We start from the raw sequence: 26,068 nt of genomic DNA, 5'->3' as shown, positions 1-26,068 counted from the left end.
AACTGCAGTAAGTCATCCCAAACCTCTTCAGGTTACAAAAAGCATCTCCGAAGTTCCAGATGCTCTAAGAAGTGTCCAGAGAGCATGTATGATCTACTGAAAGCTCAAAAAAGTTAGTTTTCACAGCAGCCCGCCCCAATACTCTTCCCCTATCATCACAGAAGTCAGCTGCAGACCAAGACCCTTTCACAGCACACAAAGGCTGCAGAGGGGCTGCCTGCTGTTGTTGGAAATACAAAGTGAAAAGAGCTTGCTTTCTGGGTTTTTGGTGGGTTTTTTTGATGGTTTGGTTGGGGTTTTTTGGGTGGTTTTTTTTTTGTTTTTTTTAAAGAAAAAAAGTGAGCTGATCCAATTCTGGAAGAGGTAACATGAGACTAGAGAAAGGCAAACAGACTGTTTTGCCAGAGTGTGGTCCTAGAGCATTTGTACCTTAATTGTCCCCACTCAAATAAAACAAAAAAGCAACGCTTCACCACATGGGCAATAGTAGAGTGAAGAGGTTCTCAGTCTAGCAAAATCACACTGACATGTTAGAGAGTCTACTAATGGCAACAGTCTAATTCATATTAAAAAACAATTTTATCCCCTTAAGTACTGTATTTCAGTACACTAATTCTACTCACATACTTAGTCTTCATTCCCAACAGAACCAGCAATTAATCCACAAACTGCTTAAAATTAACAGCATCTTAAACTACAGAGAATTGCCATCTTCTTGCTAAATTTCAGTCAAAAAGGTAACAATCAAAGACTTGAAGCAGACAATTAAGAGTTCATACCACTCCTCTTTGTAAAACTGAATTGTAAGGCTTTTCTATAACCATATATAGGAGCAGGTTAGCATAGTATTTAAATCACTGGGCAAATTTACTATTAAGATTATTATGCAAACGTTGGTTAGGGAAGCACTGGTCAGCTCGACTGAACTGCAGCAAAAAAATTAAATCTGATTTTTCAATAGAGTCAGACAAACCCTAATGGGAGTCTTACAGGTACTTTCCTGGAAGGAAAAACACAGCACTAGTATACGGGTGTTGAAAAAATCCGACTGTATCTCTCCCTGCACCTTTAAGAATCTAATCTTCATTAAGTTTACCTAAGAGTCCAAATGAAAGAGAAGATGCCAAGATGAAACATTCAGGAAGATTAAAGTAAGGTTTTTCAAAAAAACCCCAACATACATACACATACACTAAAAGGCATCAAGAAAACAAAACTTTTACCCTCCTACATATTCAAGTAGTCCCAGTTTTAATGAAAGTTATTCTGACTGGGGAAAAAAAGTCAAATTAGTCAGCACATGACATGCCTTCAGAAGAGCCTTCAGTGAATATACCATTTGGACAAAAAAAAAATGCACAATTAATTCAAAGTAGTGCACTGGAGTTTTAACATGAATGAATCAGGCCATAGACCACAATCCCAGAATTTTATGGAAAGGAGAGAGAATAGGTTAAAAAAAAACCCCAACAGTAGTAAGATTAATATTTAAAAAAAAAAAAAAAAAAAAAAAAAAAGATTGCAGAACTGCATTGCTACCCAAACTTCTGTGCTCAGTTCTCTTAAATCTTGATACCAAAGCTTGTGCATTTTATTAAATGTCAACCTAGAAGACAACTGTTGTAGATTGAGAAAGGAAAAAAAAAAAAAAAAAAAAAAAGAATGTGTGCACTCAGGTCTCTGTTTCAGTTCAGGTACCAGAACTAACTAATAAATCAAGAAGAAAGGCTTTTTAAGGGGGACAAAGTTTTACATTGCTCATAGCTGTAAAAAAATCAGAATGTGTTATAAAGTCAAATCCAAACTTTCACTTGTTATTTGAAAGATGACCATATACAAATTTCATGAACAGCAAATGAATCAGTCTTTTGGGTAGATTCTGATGGTGGAAGAGGTTCTTGGACAGTACAAGGTATATGGCTGCAGAGTTTTAAACCTTTACATTAAAATGCAAGTTCATACCACCACCTTATTCCAACATCTCCAACTATTTATTCAGCCTGTTCAAATCTAATGTACTCGTACTCCAGTACATTTGCACCCCATGCAGAATGTGTGGAGTCGATGAAAGCAGCACAGTTCAACTTGTGTGTTTGCCAGCTGTCCATGTAAATCCACTAGCTACGCACAGATAAATGTAATTTATATGGAGTTTTTCATCTTTGTAGTTCAATGATGGACAAAAGACAACCAAGTACAATTTTTTTTTTTTAATAAAGATAAAATTACAAAAAAGGTAAAATCAGCTCAGGAAAGGCAAATTACTTTAATAGATCAGTTTAGACATTTAACATAATAACTCACATCCATTTTTAAATACTATTACATAAAGCATGGTGAAGAAAGGAATTTCTGCCTCATAATTAGAAAACTCACAATACAACTTGCCAAAAACCAGAACAAAGCCGTTTGAAAATAAATACGGTCCATGCCAAATAGTACAAAATGAAATCAGCAGTCTCTCTCAATACGAAAACTTGTCTTCTTTTAGGTATTCTCCAACTCTAGTATTATGTTCTGCAACTGATGAGAGGCTATCTTCTGTTCAAGGATTGCTGAGCTGTTCTGATTTTGCTCTGTACAAAGGCAAAAATAAAGTAAGTTGTTTCATTTTTTCAATTAACCATTTTAGAAATGCAATTTTGAATTACTACTGTCATGAGTCCAAAATATTTACTACTAGGAGGAATTGAAAGTGATCTCTACAGAAATCAATATTTTATAGTATTTTCAATTAATAAACACTCTTAAAAAAGGTGACACTAATTATTAATTAATTAGGGTTTACCCTTTGGCATCTGTCTTTTCACCACTGCTGTCCTTGGATTTATCCTCCTCCTTAACATCTGAAAAATAACAAGATTCTAAATACACCAAAAGATGCAAGAAAACCTTAAAAGACTTCAGCAGAAAAAAGCATGACCAAGTTTTATTTCTCATATATATTCCTAGCCAGAGGGACCTAGCTTTTAAAGGAAGTCACTTGTTACATAGTAACATACAGTGTTAAATGCACCCACCCAAAGGAGTGATCTGGGCACAATGCCAAGTGATTCAAAATACCTCAAGGCAAGCCTTTCTTGACTGGCCATAACAACGGTATGGACTATGGAGACCTGGATTTCCCCTGAGCATCATGTGGTAGTCTTGAAGCCCTAAGATGTAGTCTGTTCTTGGAAAAGTCAAGAGTCCTTGGAATTACACTAACCCCAGAACCCTATCCAGCTTCTGTTTCAGAGAAAACTAGTTGGCTCACCCCCCCAAAAAAACAGGAACAAACTCTTTGTGTAACATGTTTAAAGCAAGACGGTTTTTTTATCTCTATTTTCATGACGCTATACAAATCCCTGGCTCTGAGATTTCGAGCTCGTGGGGAAGCAACAATAACCCTTGGCTGAAAATACTATTCTAGTGTGAATAGCTGTATCTTGAAACCGATTAATTTAAAATAGATGCTTTAAATATGATGGAAAAAATAAATCATCTCAACAGCTAATTAACTGTTAACAGGAAACATATCTTTCTCCTGGCAGAACCGACATTGGCAGTTCTAAAATATAGGATGAAATCACACCAGAGTCCTACCTGCTTTTTTGTCCTCTGTCTCTTTTTTGTCTTCCTCTATCCTGGCTTTCTTTGCTCCTTTCTTATGATCTGCAACATTTCGCCGCCCGCCTTCCCCTTCATCTTCAGAATCTGAAAATTCTTCATCACAGGCTATGCGCTTATCAGATGCTCGAACTAGGATTTAAAGTTATGAAATTAATTGAGCATAAAGTCAGCTACAATAGGCCTAATAAAAAAGAACTATCAAATTAAGTAATAATATACTATAATCCTTTAATGCTGATGAACTAAATTATGGATAAAAAATACTATCTTTCAAGATACTTTGGCACTCTCACAACAACTTCTGAAAATAGCTTTACAGAGACACAAGGGGAGGGTGGGAGTATTTTAAGATGTATCAGATGAGTTTCAAATACTGGAAACTAAATCACAGGAGAAAACATTATGGTTTCAACAGTTCAGAAAATGGACAGTGCACCAGTAAGAGGTTACAGAATTACTCGACTCACCATCAAAAAAGGTTAAATGTAGTAGGAAACTCTTAGCTATAGCTGAAGAATAACTCATTGTCCATACAAAGCCTAACCGTAATAAAGTGCAGTGTTGCAAGTACAGAAAACCGTTCTCTCAATCAAAGAAAAAACCCAACTTTTTTTGAAAACACAGTATCTCAGTTTACATCAATGGGGAACATTATTTTTTGTGAATAGCAAAAGACAGAAGCTAAGTCCTGTGTTCCTTTAGTTACAATTCATCTGAGACTTCTGGAGTATCTATTTTAGATTTGAGATAGCCAGGCTATATAAGATGCAAAAACCCCACATTCTTTCAGGACTTCTTTAGACCCCTTTAACAGGTTCAGATTTATGCAGACATGCCACCTTAAGAACAACAAAACTGGCAGACCAGTGGCAAATTTTTTCACTCAGGAAACAAAACTGCCAATCTTCCAATACTGCACTACAAGGACTAAGGTTCTGAACAACTAAATCTAAAAAGACTCTACTTGGACATGCTCTATCATGAAAAGATATTTCATACTAGAAATGCGTTTGTCTGGATCTTCTCCATCCTCATCTCCGCTATCTTCATGGACAGCATCTTCAGGAATGGCCTGCATCTGTACACCAGGTGCATGAGGTAACATGCGCAAGTTTTCAAATAAGCGTTGCCTACAAGTGACAGACAAGGAAAGTTATTACTACACAGAAGTAGCATTTCCTTGGATTTTGTATTTAGTTCTGAAAACTCTGTGTTCAAAAGTTAACCTGCTTTGCTTTAGAGTCATTGTTTCATTCCCCCCCCGCCCCCAAAAAAGGAGGGGGGGGGGGGGGGCATGCAAAATTCAGAAAGCTTTTCATCCCTAACAGATCATTAGTATCCACAGTGTACTTGAACATCATAACTTTCTTAACACTTATTTCAATCAACTTCAATCTTCAGTTCCCCACCGGGTCAGCATAAGTACCGCCCCCTTGGGCTGAACCGAGTGACAGTATTACTCTGTTTATAATAAGCTAGAGTATCAAGTAGGATAATAAACTACCCTCTAGTTTCTTATAAAGAAAGCCAGACACTTAAAGCATGAAGACTTCCACACTGTGTGTGGCAATGACTTCAGGGTCAAAACCAATCCATCTGGATGAGATTCTTTATTGGCTGTTTCAGGGAGAACAGAGAGAAGTTCTCTCCTGTCTAAGCAACCTTGATGCGATGGACCCTACGCTCCAAAGCGCCACATGTGGGAAGAGGAAGGACACTGGACTTCTCTTAGGACTTAAAACTATTGTTCCAAAGAAGTCCACGTAGAGAGAAAGTTGTGGCAAGTGTCAAATATTAGCACTTGTAACAAACTATCTCAGTATCCTTCTGCTCAATTTGAAGACCTAAATGGCAACTGGTGGTTTTTTTTTGAATCCTTACAGTCTCTGCCTCTGTTCAAATCACATGACCTGGCAAACCAGTTTTGCCAATCCAGGGAGTCCCCTAAAGATATGTCTCTGTGAAAGCATACATCTAACTGAAGGAGGATTCTCTGAAATGATGGGTCATTGCTCTTCTTGTGGGTGCTAGCATGAGGATGTGGGATTGTATCTCTGTCGACAGAATACAAACAATCCATGCCCAGGGATTTGTTAAAGAAAAAGCAAGTTTCGCAGCCCACTCACACCATGAAAGCTCAACAAAACACAATATACAGCAAGCAGTCTGGCAGATCACCAGCTGGAGCCCTATTACTACAGAGAAATTTTGCAGAATTACATCAATGAAAAATAGGTGGGTTTTTCCCCCCTTTCACATTATTAAAAACTAAAACACTTTTCAGCTGATTGTGATTTATATATTTGTATTATGAACACCAATCACAGTCTACACACCAACCACTTCAAAAATTAGTATTTTAACTGCTTTGGTGAATTTTGCCATTTGACAGTTTTACAGATTATAGCAGTACTGGCAAACTTATACAGCTAGTTTCACATCTTTATTCAGCTATTTTTAGTAACCAAAAGAATTCCCGTGCACCGTTAACAGCCTGTTAAACTTGGTGCGGTGCAGGGGTGGGAGTTTATTCTTTTAAACCCAGAGCAGGGACAAGCTTTGGTAAGCAAAGAGTACTTCAGGCTAACCAATTATCTTTTTATCAGCTGAGTACAGGATTGATTGTATGTATGCATTACTCCACCTCTGAAGTAAAATATTTGTTCACAATCAAACCTTCAGGATGTGAGGAGGAATAAACTAAGTATCAGAAGTGGCACAGGCTAAAAACACATACCCGCTACAGCTTGGCAATGAGAAATTCTCAAACCTTGTGGATTTGTCAAACCACAGTCACTCAACTGCCTGCACACATAACACTATCCTTCCACAGTTTTGGATGTCTGAGCTCATGTGACTTTTTATTTTCACAGCTGACAGATACAGCAAATGACTATCTCAGTTCATGTTTAGACACGGAGCTGAGAATTAGAAATCCTAATCATCACAGCATACCAGCTTCTTTCCTGATGGGATAAACTTTCTACAAAATTAGAATGGGAAGCCAAGTAAAACAGTCATCTGTTTAGTTGCTGGAAAAAGTAAAAATCCAAGCTGGGTCTTAAGTTTTCATATTTATAGTCACAGGACTTCATAAGCATACATACTGTTGTAGGAACAGATTTTTTAAAAGTACCTCTTCTGACAGAAATGAGAAATATGTCAAATCTATTCAGTATTTATTTTCAGTGTGCAACAAAGAAAGGTGTACGGTTTTCAAAATTGCCTAACAATTAAACCTCTGGAGGAATGTGATCCACGTGATTGAGGTAATCACTACTTACTTGATCTTCTCCATATATTCTGGTGTATTCTGATTAGTCATATTCGAAGGACTAATATGAAGCTTGAAGTCTGGTCCGAAATATTCAAAGTAGTCATTGTATGGCAGCTCTGTAAACCAAAACAGAAAAGACAGCTTTGTGACCTAAAAAAGATTTTCAACATTTTAAATACAACAGTAGTTTTCACAGGATTTTGGTTAGAGAACTATCAAACCTGAAACATTCCGGTAAGCGTTAATACGTATGTACTGCCTGAACTGTTCAGTGTTCTTCCTCTAAATTATTCAATAGATGAACTTAAGTTTGTTGACAAAACAAAAAGAGCAAGAGAAATTTCTACTGCAATCATGTTAGAACATACACTGGAACAACATAAGTAACAAATTTGATAAAATAATTTAAAATGTTACTTCTGCAGAAAAGAGAAGATCAGCTGATGATTTCTTACAGCTGTTTTCAAAGTTAGACTAGTTTGCAAGGTTTAAGTGAGCCATTCAAAATATTCCTTCATTAAAACATATAACATGTATTATTATTAGGCTGAAGATCACAGTTAGTTCAATATCCATGGTAAGCACTCTACAGTGGTTCAGTGACACCATGTCTGCCTGTTTCCCCCCCTCTCCTTCACCCGCTTTTTGTATTTTCACAGACAATGGTCCCCTGACTGGAACATCTAATCTCCAAAATGAAGTCAATGAAGACTTCATATCCAGGAAAAACATAGTATTTTATATTGAATATAACTGTATCTTCCCCAGTAAAGTAACAGAAATCTAAAGAACATAAACTCCTTCAGAAATAAGACACTGAAATTCACTTCTAATTGAACCCTTTGTTTTGTTTCTTCATTTATGACTATTACAGGATAAGCAATCGTGTTAGCTGGATAGAAAGGAGACAGGAACATTAACTTGCTATTGCAACATTTAAAAATGCACTGTTCTTTCTAGGAACAGATTAAAGATGACGGAGACTCATGAAGTTGAAAGGAATGTTAAAAAAATCCAAAACCCATCATATATATCCATTGAATGGGACATGCTAATGGAAAATAGTCGTAAGATAAGGAAATGCTACTGTCTCTTCAAAAGCTTTGGCTGACAAAGAATATATAATGACATGCAAGATGGAAAACATACATCTTGAAAGGTACTGTCCAAGTGTTCTTTTCTCACTAACAGCAGCATTCCACTGAGCTCAGGTGGAAACACTATGAATCCAGCAAGAGATACATGAATAGCAAAAGGTTATCAGCAAAAGTTGCAGTCTAACATGAAAACTGCCAATGACCGATGTGCAACAAACCAGTCCAAATACCAGTTTTATAAAAAGGCATTCCAAAAACATGTCCAGAGGTATATTTGGCCAGAAATAAAGGGAACACAGGATCTTTGGGGATCTTCCTCAGAGAAATTACTTCACTATTCAACTATTTGACATAAGTCTACTTTTTTTTTTTTTTTTTTTTTTTTAAGATAGCTTGTATAGTCAAAAATGAGTCAAATGGAAGAGTGGAAGTCAATATCCTTTCACAGTTATTTTTAAGTCATAGATACAATGAAGAAACAGTTATGCTTTACCATGTAAAACAGACACTTGCATACTCATTAATTTCTTGTGAATACCATGTCTGTGGTGCCCAAGTTACACAGGTCTATGCTGTTACAATCAAAACGCAGTATATATTCGATCATACTGATGACGTTCATATTAAAAATAGTTACGAGTAAGATTCCATAAGTTTTATATGTTTTGAATTTTCCAAAAATGATCCAATCATTTAAAGCTTTTGCTAGGGAATAAAATAAAGCCCCAAATGCTTAAGTTTATTTAGCGCATAAGCTACTGAAGATTTATTTGCTAAATCCTAGCAATAGCTTTCTACATAGTTTATTCTAAACTGATGCATTAGTCAGCTACAGAAATATTTGCTATCTGTTCACTTACACCCTCCCATGATTATTTCTTAATAAAATATTAATTTGGGTATTAATATTTACCATTAGGAATTTCACAATCTAAGGCAACAGCAGTTTCGTATGTCCAGCATCGAGCAACATTACGAATAGTATATCCTCCTCCTCCTAACATCAGCAATGGCAAGTTAAAAGTCTTTACAACTTCCACACATTTAGCATGACCTGTCAAACACAAAAAGAATTGACAATATATGCAAAATATCTATTAAGCAGAAAAATATATAGTAAACTATTTAATCAGACATATGCAGTCATACTTATCAAGTGAGAACTGAATTGTTTCAAGTAAAACAGAACTGTCTTCCCCAAAAGCTAAGCAAAACCTCACAAGAAATCAAGATCTACAGATAAGAAATTTACAAAATATAATCGAACATCATCCACCCCAGTCTTCAGAGACTTTGCATGATGGTCTATTGCTGCTGTTCTGAATGTTTAGTGGTTTGTCTTTCATAACTGATGTCAATACATAGTGACAAATCTAGGGACAATTTCTCAGTCAAATGCAAAAGGAGAAGGGAAAACAGCAAACCAGTACTCAGTCCTTTCTACTTCTAAATTTGAACCTGTATTAGAGGTTGCTAAGTCTTGCTTACAGAGTGAACTGGTGCCAAGACAGTACACACTCCAGGGAGATACAGCATACTGAAAGGCATCTGTAGGAGGCAGCAGCTCTCTTGGTTTCCAAGATATGTAAGATGGAAAAAAATCTGAGCTGTATGGGCAACTGAAGTAGCTTTGCCACCTGGTGCAAATCAAGAAAAGAACCCTGAAACACTGCAGACCCAACAGATACTATACTGCATTTTGTTGCCTACAAAACTCTAATTGCCTCATTAAGAAAACACAAAAACATGAAAACCCAGAAAATGAATGCATCAAACAGCCTAGATTCAAGGCTTAGCAAAAGTTCCAACATACGTTTAATTTTTTACCACCAAAATAATAACAAAATGGTTTGCTAAATTAACATCTCATCCCAATTTTGAGAATCACGCTTTTGGGTAGAAATGTAAATAATACTAAAATAAATTAATTCTATAGAAGTTAATAAAAATCAATATTAACATAAGGCTCAGTATAACAAACATCACTATAAATTTAACAATGCAGTGAGTATTCTCATTTCAGTAATACCTATTTTACGCCCAACAAGGTGTATGATGTTTAGTATCTGTAGTCCTACTACGTGAATCACTAGTTTTGTTATTTGCCCATCATAGTAAGTGTTGCAGTAGGACAACTGTTGTCGTCCTGTCATTCCAGAACATTGCTTTAATGCTACAGAAAGCCTGTGCATAGAAGAAAGGGAACCACTTGAGTGGCTAGGAAGAACATGGAAAACCAAGCTTCTTAACTTTTTTAGATGGACAGAAAGAAAGAGGCAACTTCCGGGTTTCTTTTGGCCATCCCTGTATAGCAAAGAAAGAGGTGATTAATCATAGTAACGAACAAAATCTTTGTGACTCCAGTCCTCATCATGCAAGTGTCTTGAAAAATAGTATGAAGGATAGAGGTTTCTATTAAATAAAAAGTTACAGACAACACACATACATTTTTCTGCTTACCTTTAACAGTAAGATTAAAGCACCCCAGCCTGTCACCAGACAGCGAATCTGCTCCACACTGTAATACCACAGCACTGGGCTGATACATCTCCATTACTTTGGATATAATCTGTTATCAATATAAAACAGCGAGTTGTTAATTCACCTTACGAAAATAAATCCACAAGATGAAACTAGTATCTTTCCAGAGAACTTAAAAAAAAAAAACCCAGTACTCACTGGTTTGAATATTTGTCCATATGATTCATCATCTATACCATCCCTCATTGGAAAGTTGACAGCATAGTATTTGCCTTTTCCAGCACCAATGTCCTATAAGCAAAGATGACAAAGGCTTTATAACAAACATAGAAGCACATGATGGTATCAAGGGAAAAAAGTCTACACAAGTCTGCTCAGCTATTTTGTACCATTATTCATGTCTGCGAGGGGAAGAAGAGGTGAATCACCTCACTTGATTCCCATTCTCCCATAAAATCATTTTGGAGTGGTAGGCATTGTACACCAAGACCACATTTGCAGTAGGTACACTTCATTTTTTAATTCAAAGATTTAAGACAAAAAGACAAAACATAACTGATCAGTTTAGCCCAGTAAGAAGAGTTAAGCAAAAACAAGCAAGAAAACTGAGAAGAACAAGTTGATATGCATGTTTTCAGTGTTGTATAGAAGATCTGGATTTAAGAAGGTTTTTAAAACTGTATTCTTTGCTCCAAACATAGGATGAAGAACTACCTGCAGCAAAAGCAAAAGGGAAAGAAGGGGAAGAAAAAAACCAAAAGACCACTTACAGGTGCCCTTGAAGAAATTGAAAGTTTTTAAACAAACAAACAAAAAAAACTGACCACCACCCCCCCCCCCAAAAAACAAACAAAAAAAAGAACTTGCAGATTATTCTTAGTTCCATCAGATGACAAGGCAGGAACTGTAGTAGTCTATCTTACCAGATTTCCTGGACAACATATGCATTAAAAGAAAAACATATTTGCAAAAAAAAAATAGAATTAATAAACCCTGAATCCATCCACTTCTTTCAAAACCTAAAGATCTCTGCTTGCCACACATTCCCATTTCTTCCCTTTAGCTCATCACCAAGACGGACAGAAACTGATCCAGTTTACAGAGCAGTTCTCTGCCACTAATAAAGGTACAATAGGGGTGACAATAAGATTTAACCTGTTCAATTTGGCTGTAAACCATTATCAAACAGCAGCTCTGCAGAAAGAGCACACTTCAGGTCCAACATCCTTGAAAAACTACAATCATCAGTAGGATGGCCCAACAATACAAATACTAAACTTCTCAAGACTAGCTATTGAAATACTCATGGACTTTTTTCCTCCTCCTGAACAAAGCCTCCTTAGCAGTGAATGCAACAGTAATGTGTCACTTCCAGTAACTATCTTTTACTGGGGGGGGTGGGGGGGAAGGACAGGGACAAACGGCCCAACAGAGCATAGGCACAATGTTAACAGTTGACTTTTTTTTTCCCCCCCTTCCAGCACATTATTAACATTTCATAGTATTGCAATATTAGTGATACTGAAGACCCCTGCTGAACTCAAGTCTGGCTGATTGGGAGCATGACAGTTATCCAGAATCTCCCAAACTGAATCACCTAGGCTTTCAGACGCTGATTTTTCTGAGGTGATAGTGCCCTCCTTTCCAGTTTTTAAAAAATAAAATATTAAAAAAAACCCCCATTAAATCTCATCTTAAACATAGCAAAACCAAATGCTCACACAATTTCCTACTAAACAGGATAATTGCTTTCCAGCCTGAGATGGATGTTTTTTGTAACCCATACTTGCATTCATTATAAACACTAAAGAAACCATATAGCATTCTGGTAGTTGCCCATTCATCAATGGATCAAGTTTCCTCACAGAATCTGGATCTCTACGTAGCACTACAGTCTCAACTGACCTATCTATGTATGCGTAAGACAAGATTAACGCTATCATCTAAGATGTGTAGAAAGTCAAATAACTTACTAAGGACACTGGAAGTTCAGACTGCACAATACCTTCAGTAGAACATGGATGAATGCAGCTGAACTAGACAACCTCCATGAGATTCAGCTACAGTGGTGGAGCTGCAATCACAAAATCATCAGCTGATGCATGATTTGTTCCTGCATCAAATAAGCGTAACCTGATCAGCAAACTAGACCAAGTAACTAAAGAATTACAGAAACAAGCTTGGATGGAGCCCACTGACAAAAACAAAGGTAAGATCTGGCTGTTAAAGTTGATGTAAAGAACCAGCAACAGCAGATCAAGTTGAGCAGAAACAAGCAGCACAATACTAATCTTCAGAAGGAACACTGGCTTTTCAGAGAATTAGTTCTCCCTTTAGCACAATTAGCTTTGCAAGCTCGGAAGATAGGAAAAAGCTAATGTTTTTTTTCCTACGGGGATGCAGTAATTGCAATAAAGCCTGCTGAAGTCTGTATGCAGACAATGCTCATTTCAAAATACTAGCTAGCAGCATAGAATAAAAGTTACCATGCCTGAGGTACTGTTTGTCACTGACACTGTGCTAAAAAAACCCCAGTAACATACAATATTCTTCTATTTATTTCAACTGTGTATCTAAGTTCTTTGTCCTGGGTGTGGTGAGGTGAAGAATCCATAAACTTCTCTGACAACGGGAAGTGCTGTTTCTAAAAAGCCAAGATATCTAACCCTTCGAAAAAAAATTCTAGCCAAATTCAGCAACAACAGCTTGTCACTATAAACATCCTGGTCTGAGCTGCTTTTTGTTTGAAGCACCACTACCACCTTGTGGCCAGTCAAGTTAAACGACATGCATAAAAACAATGCCTAATCTGATTTCTACCTAAATCAATTTAGAATGCAGTTTAACAAAATTTAACAACTGTAATAACATTCAGCTCCAACAACCACAATGAAATGAACACTTAGCACCCTACTGATTTAAAGCTCAACTTTCATTTACTCCTGTCCTCTGGGTATCATCAGCACACTGAGGAGCACACATTCCAGGAATATTAGCAGAAACACAAATATCTGCATCTCTTGAATCAATTTAAAGATAGTAGGAAAACAGTGAATTCTTTCCCACATAGCATCTTTGTAGGTCAACTTTTTACAAGTATTTACAACTTAAAAAAAATTAGTAACTGTATGTACAAACAAATGTACAAAGTCACTAATACCAGAGGAGTGACTTACCCTGGGAGTGCCTCTGATAAAAAGAGGTTTAATTTAAGAGTATAAAGCTAGGAATATATTAATCCTAATACTCAAATTATTCTTTCAAGTTGTGAAGTGGAACAATTTCCTGTTCTAATGGACAAGAGGCTAGCATGAGGAATGACTAACTAACTTAAAATTAATATGAAGGGCCAGGAAAATTGGTTTCCATTCTCAGCTTTGCCAGAGATTCTACAACAGTTTAAATGGTAATTCTTCACAGGCCAACGCTCCCTCCCTCAAGCTAGCTATAAGGCTTAGTACACAATTGTCTGTGGGGCATGCTAAAGTTCTTCAGCAGTGAGCATCATGAGAACTCAAAACATACTTTACAACATAAGAAATATTCCAAAAAGAAGCCAACTGTATTACTAGGCAAATAGAACATAGTAAATTCAAGTTGCAACTAAAACTTTGTGACTATTAAAGCTCTGGCATAAAGTTATTCTAAGATTTGAAATAAGTTTTGAAGCCATGAGATCTCCAAACAGCTACTTTTCACTGTATGTGCAGAATTGAAATGTACAGATACTCATTATAAATATACCATGTTGTCTTCCTAGAGACATTTTCAAAATTTGAGTGACCTAAACTAATTATATATTTGAACTAAAATTTCAGACAATTTATCCAGAAGTTAAGGTGTTGATTTTATGAAGTGAATAATTTACTTCCCCACTAGCCTGTATTTTTTTTCTAAAGTTCTTCAACAAAGCTATCACTCTAACTTATTTTCTGAAAACTTGCTGCTGTATATTATCACTGGACATAGTTATTGTAACCTAGTACTAAAACAGTATCTACAAGGAAGATAGTAAGAGGGAATTTATGACCTAATGAAATTTTGTGTTCAACCTTACCCTAAGGTCCCCTGTGCCCGGAAAATATTCACCATACTTATGGAATGATACTGTCATGACACGATCTGTGGTATAAAATGCTTCTTCAACACCATCACCATGATGGATATCAATATCAATATATAACACTCTTTGGTGATACCTAGAAAGAAAATCATGTATGAGAAATCATCATTATCTATTATGTTCATAATATACTGATACCTAACAAGGGAAAACCTAATAAAAAACCCCCAACCAAACACTAAAATCCATAGTGCCAGGAGCAGGAATAGCCCATGTTCCATTAGCTCACAAAAAAATACATTTAAATACTTATTTTCCATCAACTTTTCTTCTTCACCTCTGCAACTTGTAAAGATAGGCACGTTCTTATTTCCAAGTGTATCACACTATTAGCATGAAATTATTACACTACTGCTTAGTATTTCCTTAAGTACTGCAAGTTTCAGATCAGTTTATTTGAGATGGATAAAGAAACCAATCGTTTGAAGCCTCAGAGCACTGGAAACAACAGTTTCCCTTACATTCTATGTTGTTCAGTAAAGAACAAAGTCTATCAACATCAGAAGAAACATTTTCATCATGCTTTGCATAGTGCTATAGAATGTGAGTCTGAGCAGCCATAATTTCATGTGGGCTAAGATTTTTCACTTAAGACAATGAACAGGACATTTTCCTATGGTTACACAACCCACAGCTATTTGAAAGTGTCCCTCCTTCACATGCACATTAAGCTAAAAAATTCAGGACTGGACCACAGAAAATCATACCACTTTTCTTAGACTGCAGCAATAGATCCTGAATACATGCTGTACATTAAAATGAATGTCTTAGTATGTTAATACTAACTATTTGTTAGTGTCTTTAGAATCTTTTTCCATCTTTAAAAAACACTTCCAGATTACAGGTGCTTCCTCCATCCCTCACCAGCAGACTCAGCTGCTCCATTCACAAGAGTCAAATACCTAGAATACTTTTTGTAAAAAATGAGATTTATGTGTTATTAGAAGGGATACAAGTAGTACAAGTAACACTCAGGATTCGCAATTTTAGTGAAGCATTACTGCTTGAAGTTAATTATATTATCTCTTTTGCATTACTCCCCTCATTTTTTATTTTGCAGTCACAGCAGCACAGCTGTTATTTCATTATTTATTCATAACAGCCACATTAATTCATGTAACAATCCAAGGAAGCTCAGCGCATGATCTTCCCTGAATATTCCTGTTTGATTTAGTAACAACTCAAATGACAGGAAACAAGCAGGCATACTGAGAAACCAAATGGGTGTATGATTGGCAAGCATGACTGCCCTAAGGGGTCAGGGCAGTGATCCATCTAGCCCACTATTCTGTCCCCATGAGTAGCAACAGGAGATCAAAATTTGCAGAAAGCATGTAAGCCTGTCCATTTTCTGAAGTCTACTACCCTAGTACTCCCCCACCATCCAGAATTACAGCATATGGCGTTTTACAGGGTGTGTTGTTACTTGGATCTTTAACATCCATTTACAGACCTCTTGTCCATAATTATGTCTAATCTCTTTTTTAATCTGTTGTTGCCGTCTGCTTCCTTCAGGCTCCTGTAGCAGCAAGTTCCAGAAGTTGACTATCCTCTGTGTAAAGAAGTACTTCTAAATATCTGTTTTAAACCTATCTCCTCTTAGTTATCTTTTCACCTTGCCTGTATTTTAGTTTAAACTTCTTGCTGAAGCCAAACTAGGCAGAGCTTAGTTTTCTTAATTGAAACTCTGCAAGTTCAACATGGGCTATGAAAAATCACTGAAATAATAATTACAATCCATATCTTCAAACATTTAAATACTTGAATTTGACATTTTCCATAATTTTATCTTGCTCCCATCATAAACTTACTTCAGTAACTCAAGGATGGCAAGCACAATATCATTCACATAACAGAAACCAGATGCCTCCGATTTCTTGGCATGGTGAAGTCCTCCAGCCCAATTAACAGCCATGTCTGTCTGTTGTCTGTTCAATTTTACCGCCCCAGCTGTAAAAAGACACACACAAAAGCGAAAGGAAAAGCAGTCAGAAACTTCTGAAGGCCTCTAAATCTGTTACATGAAATAGTATCTTATTTTTTAACTAAGCTAATCCTAGATCTGATCTCTTACCAATACTGAGATACAGACTGTCAAATATGAGATATGTCAAGCAACTGATGTATGATTATTATTTCTTTAATAAAAACCACTTATATTTGCTTCAGTTTTACATATACTATCAAAGTTTTAAGTTGCTGACAAACGTAATAAAGCTACAAAATAGCTGGCAAACCTATACTTACCAACAGAGCCTCCAGTTGACAGCTGACAAAACTCAAACAGACCATCAAATACGGGACAATCTTCTCCAACATTAACTGTTTAAGAAATAGAATGGTGTTTTTGAAAAGTAACACAACAGCATTGCTATATGCATGGATAACACTTCCAGATGCAATGCATAGTTCATGCAGGATTTTAACTACTGCCCCCCGCCTAATTTTTGTCAGGCTAAATTTTAAACACTGAAAACAATGTAAATTCTTTATAATCTAAAGATGACTCCAAACTATTTTTTTTAATTTTTCCACGGGAAGCTTTAAGTTTTGTCTCCTCGTTAACAAGAAGTTATTTAGATCATTTTTAGATTTTTGAAGAAGTGCTGATTAACATAGGTCACGTTAAGAAATGCACAATTACTTGGAAAAATAACTTGCTGAGAATAAGGCATCATAAAGAGGTTACAATACTGTCTTTTAAATTGATATAATAGCTGTCAAACTGCATTCTTAACAGTACTTTGAGCCTATTCCTACAATTAAAGGAATAAATTAACAGAAAGGGTGAGCAGTGAATAATGTACAATTTTTACCATCTCAGGAATGAATAACTCCTTTTCTTGACTTAAACACATTTTCACACATTGATTTTTTTACCTCTCTACTATTCTAAAAGCCATTCTTTTTCAGAGAGATTTTGCATTAGAACAGATTTTAAGACACTTCTGCAAACAGCTCGCAACTAAAGTTTAATCTGTGCATTAAGCCTACAGAAAGTATTATTTCACATCTAGAACACACCCTGTGAAAGGGGAGGCAAAAATCCTTCCATAAGCTTAAAGAACATTTTTTCCAATATGTCTGCTTTTAATAGAAAAGTCCCAAAATTAGTGTAGCTAAAGGCAGGCACATGTTACTCTTGTTACAGTATTTCTCTAACCCACCCACACACCATTAAGCCACATTCATACCTCTGTATTGGTGAATATTTAAACAATGCTAACCATGAAAGCAGGTACACGTAGATTTAGCCTAACGTTGACACTTACATCTCTGCATTTGCTTGCTGTACTCAGACATATTGTCAGGCCTTATTGATCGGAGAAATTTGATATATTCATCACTATGGTACTTGGTCATTTCCTCAGCAGTAGCTTTGTGGGGTCGCTGATAATAAGAACAAGTTATAGAAATAATCAGTGCTCTGCAAAATCAGCTAACAATTGGCTAAAAGACAACTCAAAAGAAATCTAATCTACTTTGAGGGGAGAACAGTGAAACTGACAGTAGTGCTGTTTTACATAAAGCAAGGACTACTCTGTTGTTAGTATACAACTTGATTAATTCTTTGTGCGGTTACTGCAATGTCCCCCCAACACCCCACCCACCAATCATAAAAATGCTGGTGAAAAGTCTCTACTGGGGCTCTGCCTCACTTCCTCCAGACACAGACAACAATCTGCAATCCTCACTAGTTACAAAATACTGCTTCACTTCTAAGTATTTTCTATTTCCACTTTTACTTCTCTCCATTTATTTGTGTGGGAATACTTGAAGCCCTTTAAAAATAACTTAAAATGCTTCAGTGGGCATTCTATTGCTTATACTCACATAAATTTCCATTTTTCTGTACAAGCCATAATTTAGCAGCAAGTTGTGGGTCATTCGGATCCTATGAGGTTTCATCGGATGCCCTTGTCCGTAGTAATAGTTTCCGATATCACCTGTCAATGTTAATGAATAGCTATTCATATTACAAAACAACTTTTCATTGCTACCTAAAAGAATCATTCCCAGAAGAAACCAAGTACGATGACTAAAAAAAGTCATATGTCAGAAGCAGAGGGCAAAAAGGAGGACAAATCTAACACCTTTACTACAAGTAGATAGTAGTGGAGGAGCAAGGATACCTACAAGAAGTGGTTTCAAATCAAGAGTGAAGAAAATAGCGGGCATGAACTGAAGAATAAAGTAATGGGAAACAAAACTGGAATTAAGAGGGGAGCAGAAACTACTGATGACATATCCACATTATACCACAACAGAGGCTGTAGTAAAACCTACCATTTTGCAGGAGCTGATTTTAAGATACCATCCTCAGCCTGCCCTTAACTACTAACCCTAGCAGTTACATTCCAGAAGTTGGCTTCAGATCCATTGCTGCAACCACATGCACAAACATTCCCCAGCCACCTGCTGCTAATTTAACAGAAACCTTGTAATCCAGATGAGCCTGGCTCTATCAAATTGGAGAGCTACTAGAGACACAATTAAGATAACAAATTTGACACTTCCAAGAAAAGAATGGCTGCTATCATGGGCTAGTTAAGTTTTCTCCTCAGCTCAAGTACTGTTAGAACATACAGGCCTTCACTTTGAACACTGACATTCCCAAGACACAAACGATTTTAACAGAACTAGCGGTCCACATGTCTGTGGAAACACAGACAAGTCTAAAAGGTATGTCCAGTTGTCAATGGCTTTCAGCTGGAGAATTCCATAACAACTCTTCACAATAGCACCTCTTTTCTTTTTGACCAAATTTCCTGATAGGATTAGCGAACCCTACCTTCTTGAAATTTTTACTTTTCTTTCACATCCTTCAACATGCTCTGCCTTGTCCACTAGGAAATAAAAAAAGATACTATTTTCACAATATCATACTATTTTACAAATGTTGATAGTCAGAGGTAAGAAGCAGCATTGCTACGAAATGGCTTTAGTTTCACCTCTTCAACATGAGCTCCAGCTCAGAAGGAAGGGAAAATGTCAGCTTGCAGTAGCATCACCAACTACCAAGAAAAGCAAGCACTACAGTAAGACTATAAATCTCAAAGTATTCTAAAATCCAGCTTTCAAAGTGACAAGGAGAGTAAGGACACTTAGAAAAAACAGATATAACCTAATGTAATGTAAGATGAAGTTATCTAGAAAAACAATTGCTCAACACCTAGCTCTTAGCTATCCCACAACAAAGGAAATACCAAGTTTTAGCATTAAGTTAAAAACTTTGAAGAACCTGGACCTGCTCCTAATTTAGGTATTTAAGTGGAAGATTAGCACTTCTTGTCAAAGACCTGGAGTCTTGCAGATACTTACTGCAGCCCTGCACTTTTAGTCCGCACCCAGGTCAAGAGCAAAAGGTATTAAGAGAGTATAACTGCATCCCTTCCTGCCAGCAAAAACATTTCCAAGCATTTTACAAAACAGTACCTTACAAATTTGGTGTTTAGGAAAGATCCATCACAGCTCTTTGAAACTAATGACTGGAAGATGGAAATGAACCATTTACTAGCTCTATTTTGTTTTATGAAGTTATTGTTAAGTCCCAGATTTACAAAGCTTCAAGCTAGTCAGAGCTTAAAATTTTGACATTAAGACAATAATGACTTTCAATAACATGATGCTTTTGAGGAAACTTCATTCCAAATGTATTTGTGGCTTAACGAATGTGTATGTATTTCTTACCTTTTTTTTTTTTAAATACATCATTTCAATTTTAACTACTTCAGCTTGTATAGTGTTTATCACTGACATTTTACTCAGAATGCTGAATGGATAAGGAAGCAGACAATTAAGAATGATTTTCTATCTTATGTAAAATGTAAGATCTGTTCTTTTCCCTTATGCAAAAGAAAAAAAAAAACAAACCCCAAAACATTAACAAGCTTCCCAAATATACTTACAACATATCCTTCAATATATTGCAATTAATCAATTACAGATTCAAAATGAAGCATATTCTACATACCATGTACTGCAGTGTACACTTAAAAAAAAAATCAATCAATAAATTAGGCATACCTTTTAACTTTCATTTTATTTTTTTACCAGAAAGGAGAACTTTTAAAAGAATTGGCAAGTTGGTAAATTTAATGGGAGCTTACTTAATCAAATAGAAGATCTGTGGGTGAGTATCTAGCAGAAACTGATCCTTCCACATTAGAGGCCAGCAGCAATGACTAACAATAGATACCAATATAATACACTTCAGCAACAGGCAATACCATTTACCTCTTTCAGGTCTTAGCATCACCAACACAAAAGGGTTTTGGCATTAGCCTCGTAAAAAAAATTCAAACATAGGGACAAAAAGCCCATTAAGTTTCAAGGGACTGCTGCAATGTGTATGTTGGCAGGGGTGGGGCAGGAGTTCATCTCTCCTCATTAGCACCTTGATTTCAAGCCACCATCACATCACAAAGGGGACCAATCTTGGAGACATCACCTTGTCTGTGGTGAAGGCAAAGGTGTCAAAAGTCTCTCCTCCTTTACCCAGTGAAGGAGAAGGTGCCCTTCCTGGTACAAACACTTCATCCACTGATCCTGAAACCTATATATCTCTTCTTCGTATATCAGAGCCTTACTACTGCAGACAGTATGAGTACTTGATCCTAAACTTCTCCAATACAAAAGTAAAAACCATACAGAAGTGTTACAATTGTATTTTGTATCACTCACCAGTGTGGGTGCACATAGAAACTGCAAAAGAAGATAACCGAAAGAAGCAGCAGGGGGAAAAATGTGAAGTAGTACACACAGAAAGCTGGCAAATCTATTAAACTTTCACAGCAAGGCTTCAAAGACTGAAATTTACTGTTTTATACCAGTAAAAATATCAGCTAAATGGCTCCCATTGAGAAGTAACAACATAATCTCTGAAAAGTTGAGTCTTTAACTAAAACAATCAAGTGCCAATTTAACACTAGCATGAGTTTACTGTCCTGCACTGTTCACCACGTGATGCAAAATGTGATACCAACAAATGCCCAGAAGACCTACCTGAAAATTAAGTTGTTACATACACTGTCATGTTCTGGGTTCAAATACATATATAAAAAATTACTTCTCAATTCATACAAGTTACTTGCATAAATTCTGAAGAGATCTATCAAATAAAAATAAAACCCACATGATTCCTTTAACGAACATAAGTTTTAGATGCTCACATCTCTATCCGAGACTTCAGCTAGGTCTACAGAAGTTAAATATTCTAAAACATAGAAAAATACAAGAGGCTACATGCCATAAAGGAACTTAAATTATGTCTAACAAACACACAACCGACTAACCAAAGCTATGTCCCCCAAAAAAGCACATTAGTCTCTTTAGTTACTAATATATAGAAAAATAACCTTTAAATTAACCCATTACAAAACAGTCTTAATGGCCTGAACAAAGAGGCAAGAGATGATGTTTACTTATCTTTTTTGATACTTTGTAACATGTAAGTTACATTACTTTGTAACTTTGATACAGATAATTTTTTATGTACTCTGACCATAGCTCTGCGTATTTTAAGTATGGTTACCATGAAATCATGAGGTATTTCAGAACTGCACCAAGTGCAGAAACCTAACCGCTACAATGGAAACCACATAAAAACCCCAACCTAATAGCGGTAGTTACATTTGGATTGACTTCTGCAATACTAAGGGGTGAACTCATGTAAAGATGAATGTAAAGGAGATCATCAATGCCTAATCAAGCCAACGAACAGCTATTCAAACACGCCTAAAATTACTGCACTAGCATCTGAAGGGTTGGGGGTTTTGTTCTGTTTTTAAAAATTAAGCAGACAGCAAAAGACAAGCAAAGTTCTGACTTTAGAGCCCTGAGCAGAGAGGTTGGACACCACCACCATGTTTGGAAGCCACTGCGCAAAGCATTGATGAATTTCCATGAAACAATCTTCAGTTAAAGCTTACATCTGCAGATAAGATGAACTTAAACTAGAAGTGCTAATGTACTTAAACAATGTATGAATATAGTAGTATTCTGCCCTATTAAAACAGGTTTATTCTCGTCTTTATGGGTGGAACCAACCACATTCTGATGCAGATCTCTCACATTTTTCATGAAGGTAGAGCCTTTTGAACACCCACATTAAATTATGCACAACAAGCAATCTAAACAACACTGCTAGTGCACTGGCACAAAATAAATACACTTATTAACTGTAGCCATGCTAGTTGCTGCATGATACTCTAGAATTGTGCTTTGCTGTACAGGGGCACAGAGTTGGAAAGACCATCTCGGTCCCATCATTGCTATGGGCAACTGTACAACACGTACCTATTTTGGAAGAGGCCACTGAACTACCTGAGCCACATGCTGCAAGGCCATGGCAACAACCTGAAGACACATGATAACAGGCTAAAATATAAGCTACAATATCTTTCCATATCTAGCATGGTTCCAAGCAGTGTGAGCAACAGACTTCCCTGAGCTATGGCCATATATATATTAAGACTAGAAGCATTTATTAAAAATATTTCAGATAAAATGACTAAAGTATCTTCATTTGTAGATTTTTAGTTCTTCCCATAGTATACTGGCTCAAATTTAAATAAAATTCCTGCCCTGAGCAATATCACAAGCAATGCAAATTCTGCCAAGTGGATGTGGCTGACAGTTTATTACAAACTGCAAGTAATGAAATCAAGCTTCTTCTACCCAAAGTTTAGTGGTTCTGGGTACAGTGTGAAGGCTATTAAAACTGTTAATTATCAGAAAACATTAACAGCAATACTCTGAAAAAAACTGGTAAGTGACAGGCTAATTTAAGAAAAGCGACTTTATCACACTAAGCTTCACAAAAAGCACATAGGAATTTAATTGATCTCAAAAGATACACATATATGTTCCTAGTACTTTAAATGTATACACTAAAAAGCATTGAAAAGAAACAAAGTGAAAGTATGTGTGGAGGGACAATTATGACAAAAAAGGTCATTTACTTCAGTTATGACATGCTTGGAGATACACCACTACTTCAGTTGTGCGCTTGAGGTTATCTTTGTATTTTTTGGTTTTGAGTTATTTAAAGCTTCGGACACTCCCCTCACTTTGATTCAAGACTTTGCTGGTACAACACAGTTACAAAATACTCAGAATTGCCAGATGAACCACAACTTAGCATTGGAAATATTTACTGCAGGTATTAACTCTAAAATTTCTTCTAATAACTGTTTCCAAAAGAAGTGTGAAATAACTATTGGCCTTGGCAATAAAAAATAAGACATCAAAACAATTCCAAAGCTGTTCATTTCTGTCACAAATATTTTTTAAAATCACTTTTACAACAGATACTCCTTTCTCTACGTTATTGTTAACTGCATGTACCCTAGTCTACATATTCAACAAAGACATGAGCTACAACTGCTTTTAAGTCGCCATTATCCTGCCACCTCAAAACTTCTTCCTTCTCCAGTTTCTCCCCCCTCTTCACTAGTATAGCTTTTTGGCTGTTAAGGGAGCCTGACACTAGCAGCGAGTACCAAAACCCAGGGATCACAGAAAAACTGAAGATATCGGTATCTAGTAAAGTACAGGCACCTGACTTTATTTAAAAAAAAAAAAAAAAAAAAAAGGAGAAAAAAAAGGAGAAAAGCATATTGATTAAAAAAACCAAACCATGCAAACATTTGCAGAGAGAAAGCTTCTAAGCTATCATTGCAGTCTTCCTATCAACAAGGCAAAAAGTGATTCCTCTTCCCTAGGAAAAGTAAGATCCCAGCCTCACCAAAATTATCCCTAACAGGGGCCTCCTTTCCCCTTTAGGCTGAACAAAGAACCAGAGCTAGCAACAAAGAGAAGGGGGCGGCAACCACCACTCTGCCTCCTTTACTGTGGTAAAAAACCCAAGACAGGCCCCACAAGATCTGCCATCTCTAAAGAATGGCAGATTTGCTACAGCAGCCAACACCTTTGATATCTTAGTGGGTTTAGCCATTCATCTTCATTTCCAAAATGGTGCAAACACCAAAACGCTACAGCAAAACAACCTCAACCTCCATTTCCTGGCTACTACCAATACCAATCTCAGATGCTAACTTAAAGGATTGTTACAATAGTAGGCAATAAAGGGGGGAAAAAAAAAAAAATTAAAATCCCTCAACTAATTTGACCAACGAGTTTACTCTTCCAGTACAAAAAAAAGGAAAGCCAAATGCAAACTCAAGAAGAAAACGAAAAGTTTTTGCTGCTGCGGCCAGACAGAACCACAAACAAGTTGCTGCAAATATCTGAGACGAAGCACAAGCTTGATGTGCTTTTTCGACGTGACTGACAATGCAGATCACAAGTCGCTGTGTCCCCATCAGACAAGCGTGCAAACTTAGAAGGCCTGCAAGCAACTCGAATTTCACTATTATTAAACACCTACGCGGGCAACTTTCGTGTTTTGCTGGAAGAGGGGCTCGTGGAAGCCAAACCTGCGCTCTGATGCATGTTCGGATGGGGGGAGGGGAGGGGAGGGTAGAGTGCCCCTGCCCCCTCCGCACACCAGATCTTGCATGAAAGCCAGAGGAAGGGGAAGGCCTCAGCGCAAGAATCACCAGGTGCCGAAGCTACACATGGCCTAGACTGTTTTTTTGCAGGGGAGGAGCCAGACACGGCAGCGACTCCAACGCCTCTACGCTTCGCGGATGAAGGGGAGTGTCTCAACTTTTCTTTTTTTTTTTTTTTGGGGGGGGGGGGGGTTGCGGGACACACACACACACACACACGCACAATAGCCACAGGACTCGCCGCCGGGCCCAGCAGCCGTTCCGCGGCAGGCCAGGCAGCTCCCCGACCCGCACCCCGCCCGGCTCCAGCCCCCCACCCCCCCCGCCCCTTCCCCCTCGGCCGGCGGCCCCCGGGGCTCAGCCCCGCGGCGGGGCGCGAACGCGCAGGGCCGATGGCGGGAGCGGGGCGCGGCGGCGCAGGTGGAGGCGGCGGGGACCCCCGGCCGGGGTCTCGCTCCGCGGGGGAGGGGGCGCCCATAATGGCGGGGGACGGGGGCAGGCCGCCCCGGGCGGCCGTTAGAGGGGCTCCACACACACACTCACACACGCGCGCGCGCGCTCCCGCGCCGGCCCCGCTCACCGTCATAATAGTAGCAGACTTTCTTCTTGCCGCCGCCCTGACTGTACGCCATAGGGCCGCCGCGCCGGGGCCGAGCCGGGGCCGGGGGGAGGGAACGGGAGGCCGAGGCGAGCGCCGAGCCGGCACGGAGGGAGGGAGGGAGGGGGCGGGAGAAGGCGGACGCGGGAGAGCGGGAACTCGCGACGCCGGGCCACGGGCAGCGCGAGCGGGCCCGACCATCGGCAGCGGGAGGGGGGAGGAGGCGGGACGCGCCCAAGCCGCCGCCGCCGGGGGAGGCGAGGGAGAGAAGGAGGCGGAGAGGACGCGTGCGAGCGACCGCGGGCTCTCGCCTGCTTTGTCCCTGCCCTTGTCTCTTAGTCGCGCACACACAGTCGGGGAACGAAC

At 38.0% G+C, this 26,068-nt stretch overlaps 1 protein-coding gene across 1 annotated transcript; it reads right to left on the bottom strand.

Moving 5' to 3' along the window:
• Positions 1-2,247: 2,247 nt before the first annotated feature.
• HDAC2 (histone deacetylase 2) lies at positions 2,248-25,754 on the bottom strand. The gene is made up of 14 exons (XM_075706802.1): positions 25,685-25,754; positions 18,425-18,537; positions 17,863-17,980; positions 16,838-16,912; positions 16,402-16,540; positions 14,525-14,666; positions 10,666-10,758; positions 10,447-10,555; positions 8,900-9,040; positions 6,897-7,005; positions 4,612-4,742; positions 3,586-3,741; positions 2,789-2,846; positions 2,248-2,576 (listed from the first exon to the last, which is right to left on the bottom strand). Exons 1-14 carry the CDS (start codon positions 25,734-25,736, stop codon positions 2,546-2,548), a joined length of 1,467 nt encoding a protein of 488 aa, XP_075562917.1. The 5' UTR covers positions 25,737-25,754; the 3' UTR covers positions 2,248-2,545.
• Between the last annotated feature and the right edge of the window lie 314 nt (positions 25,755-26,068).

The sequence above is a fragment of the Pelecanus crispus genome, chromosome 3 (genome assembly GCF_030463565.1).
Source record: "Pelecanus crispus isolate bPelCri1 chromosome 3, bPelCri1.pri, whole genome shotgun sequence".
Lineage (NCBI taxonomy): Eukaryota > Metazoa > Chordata > Aves > Pelecaniformes > Pelecanidae > Pelecanus > Pelecanus crispus.
This window is presented reverse-complemented; position numbering and strand designations above follow the sequence as displayed.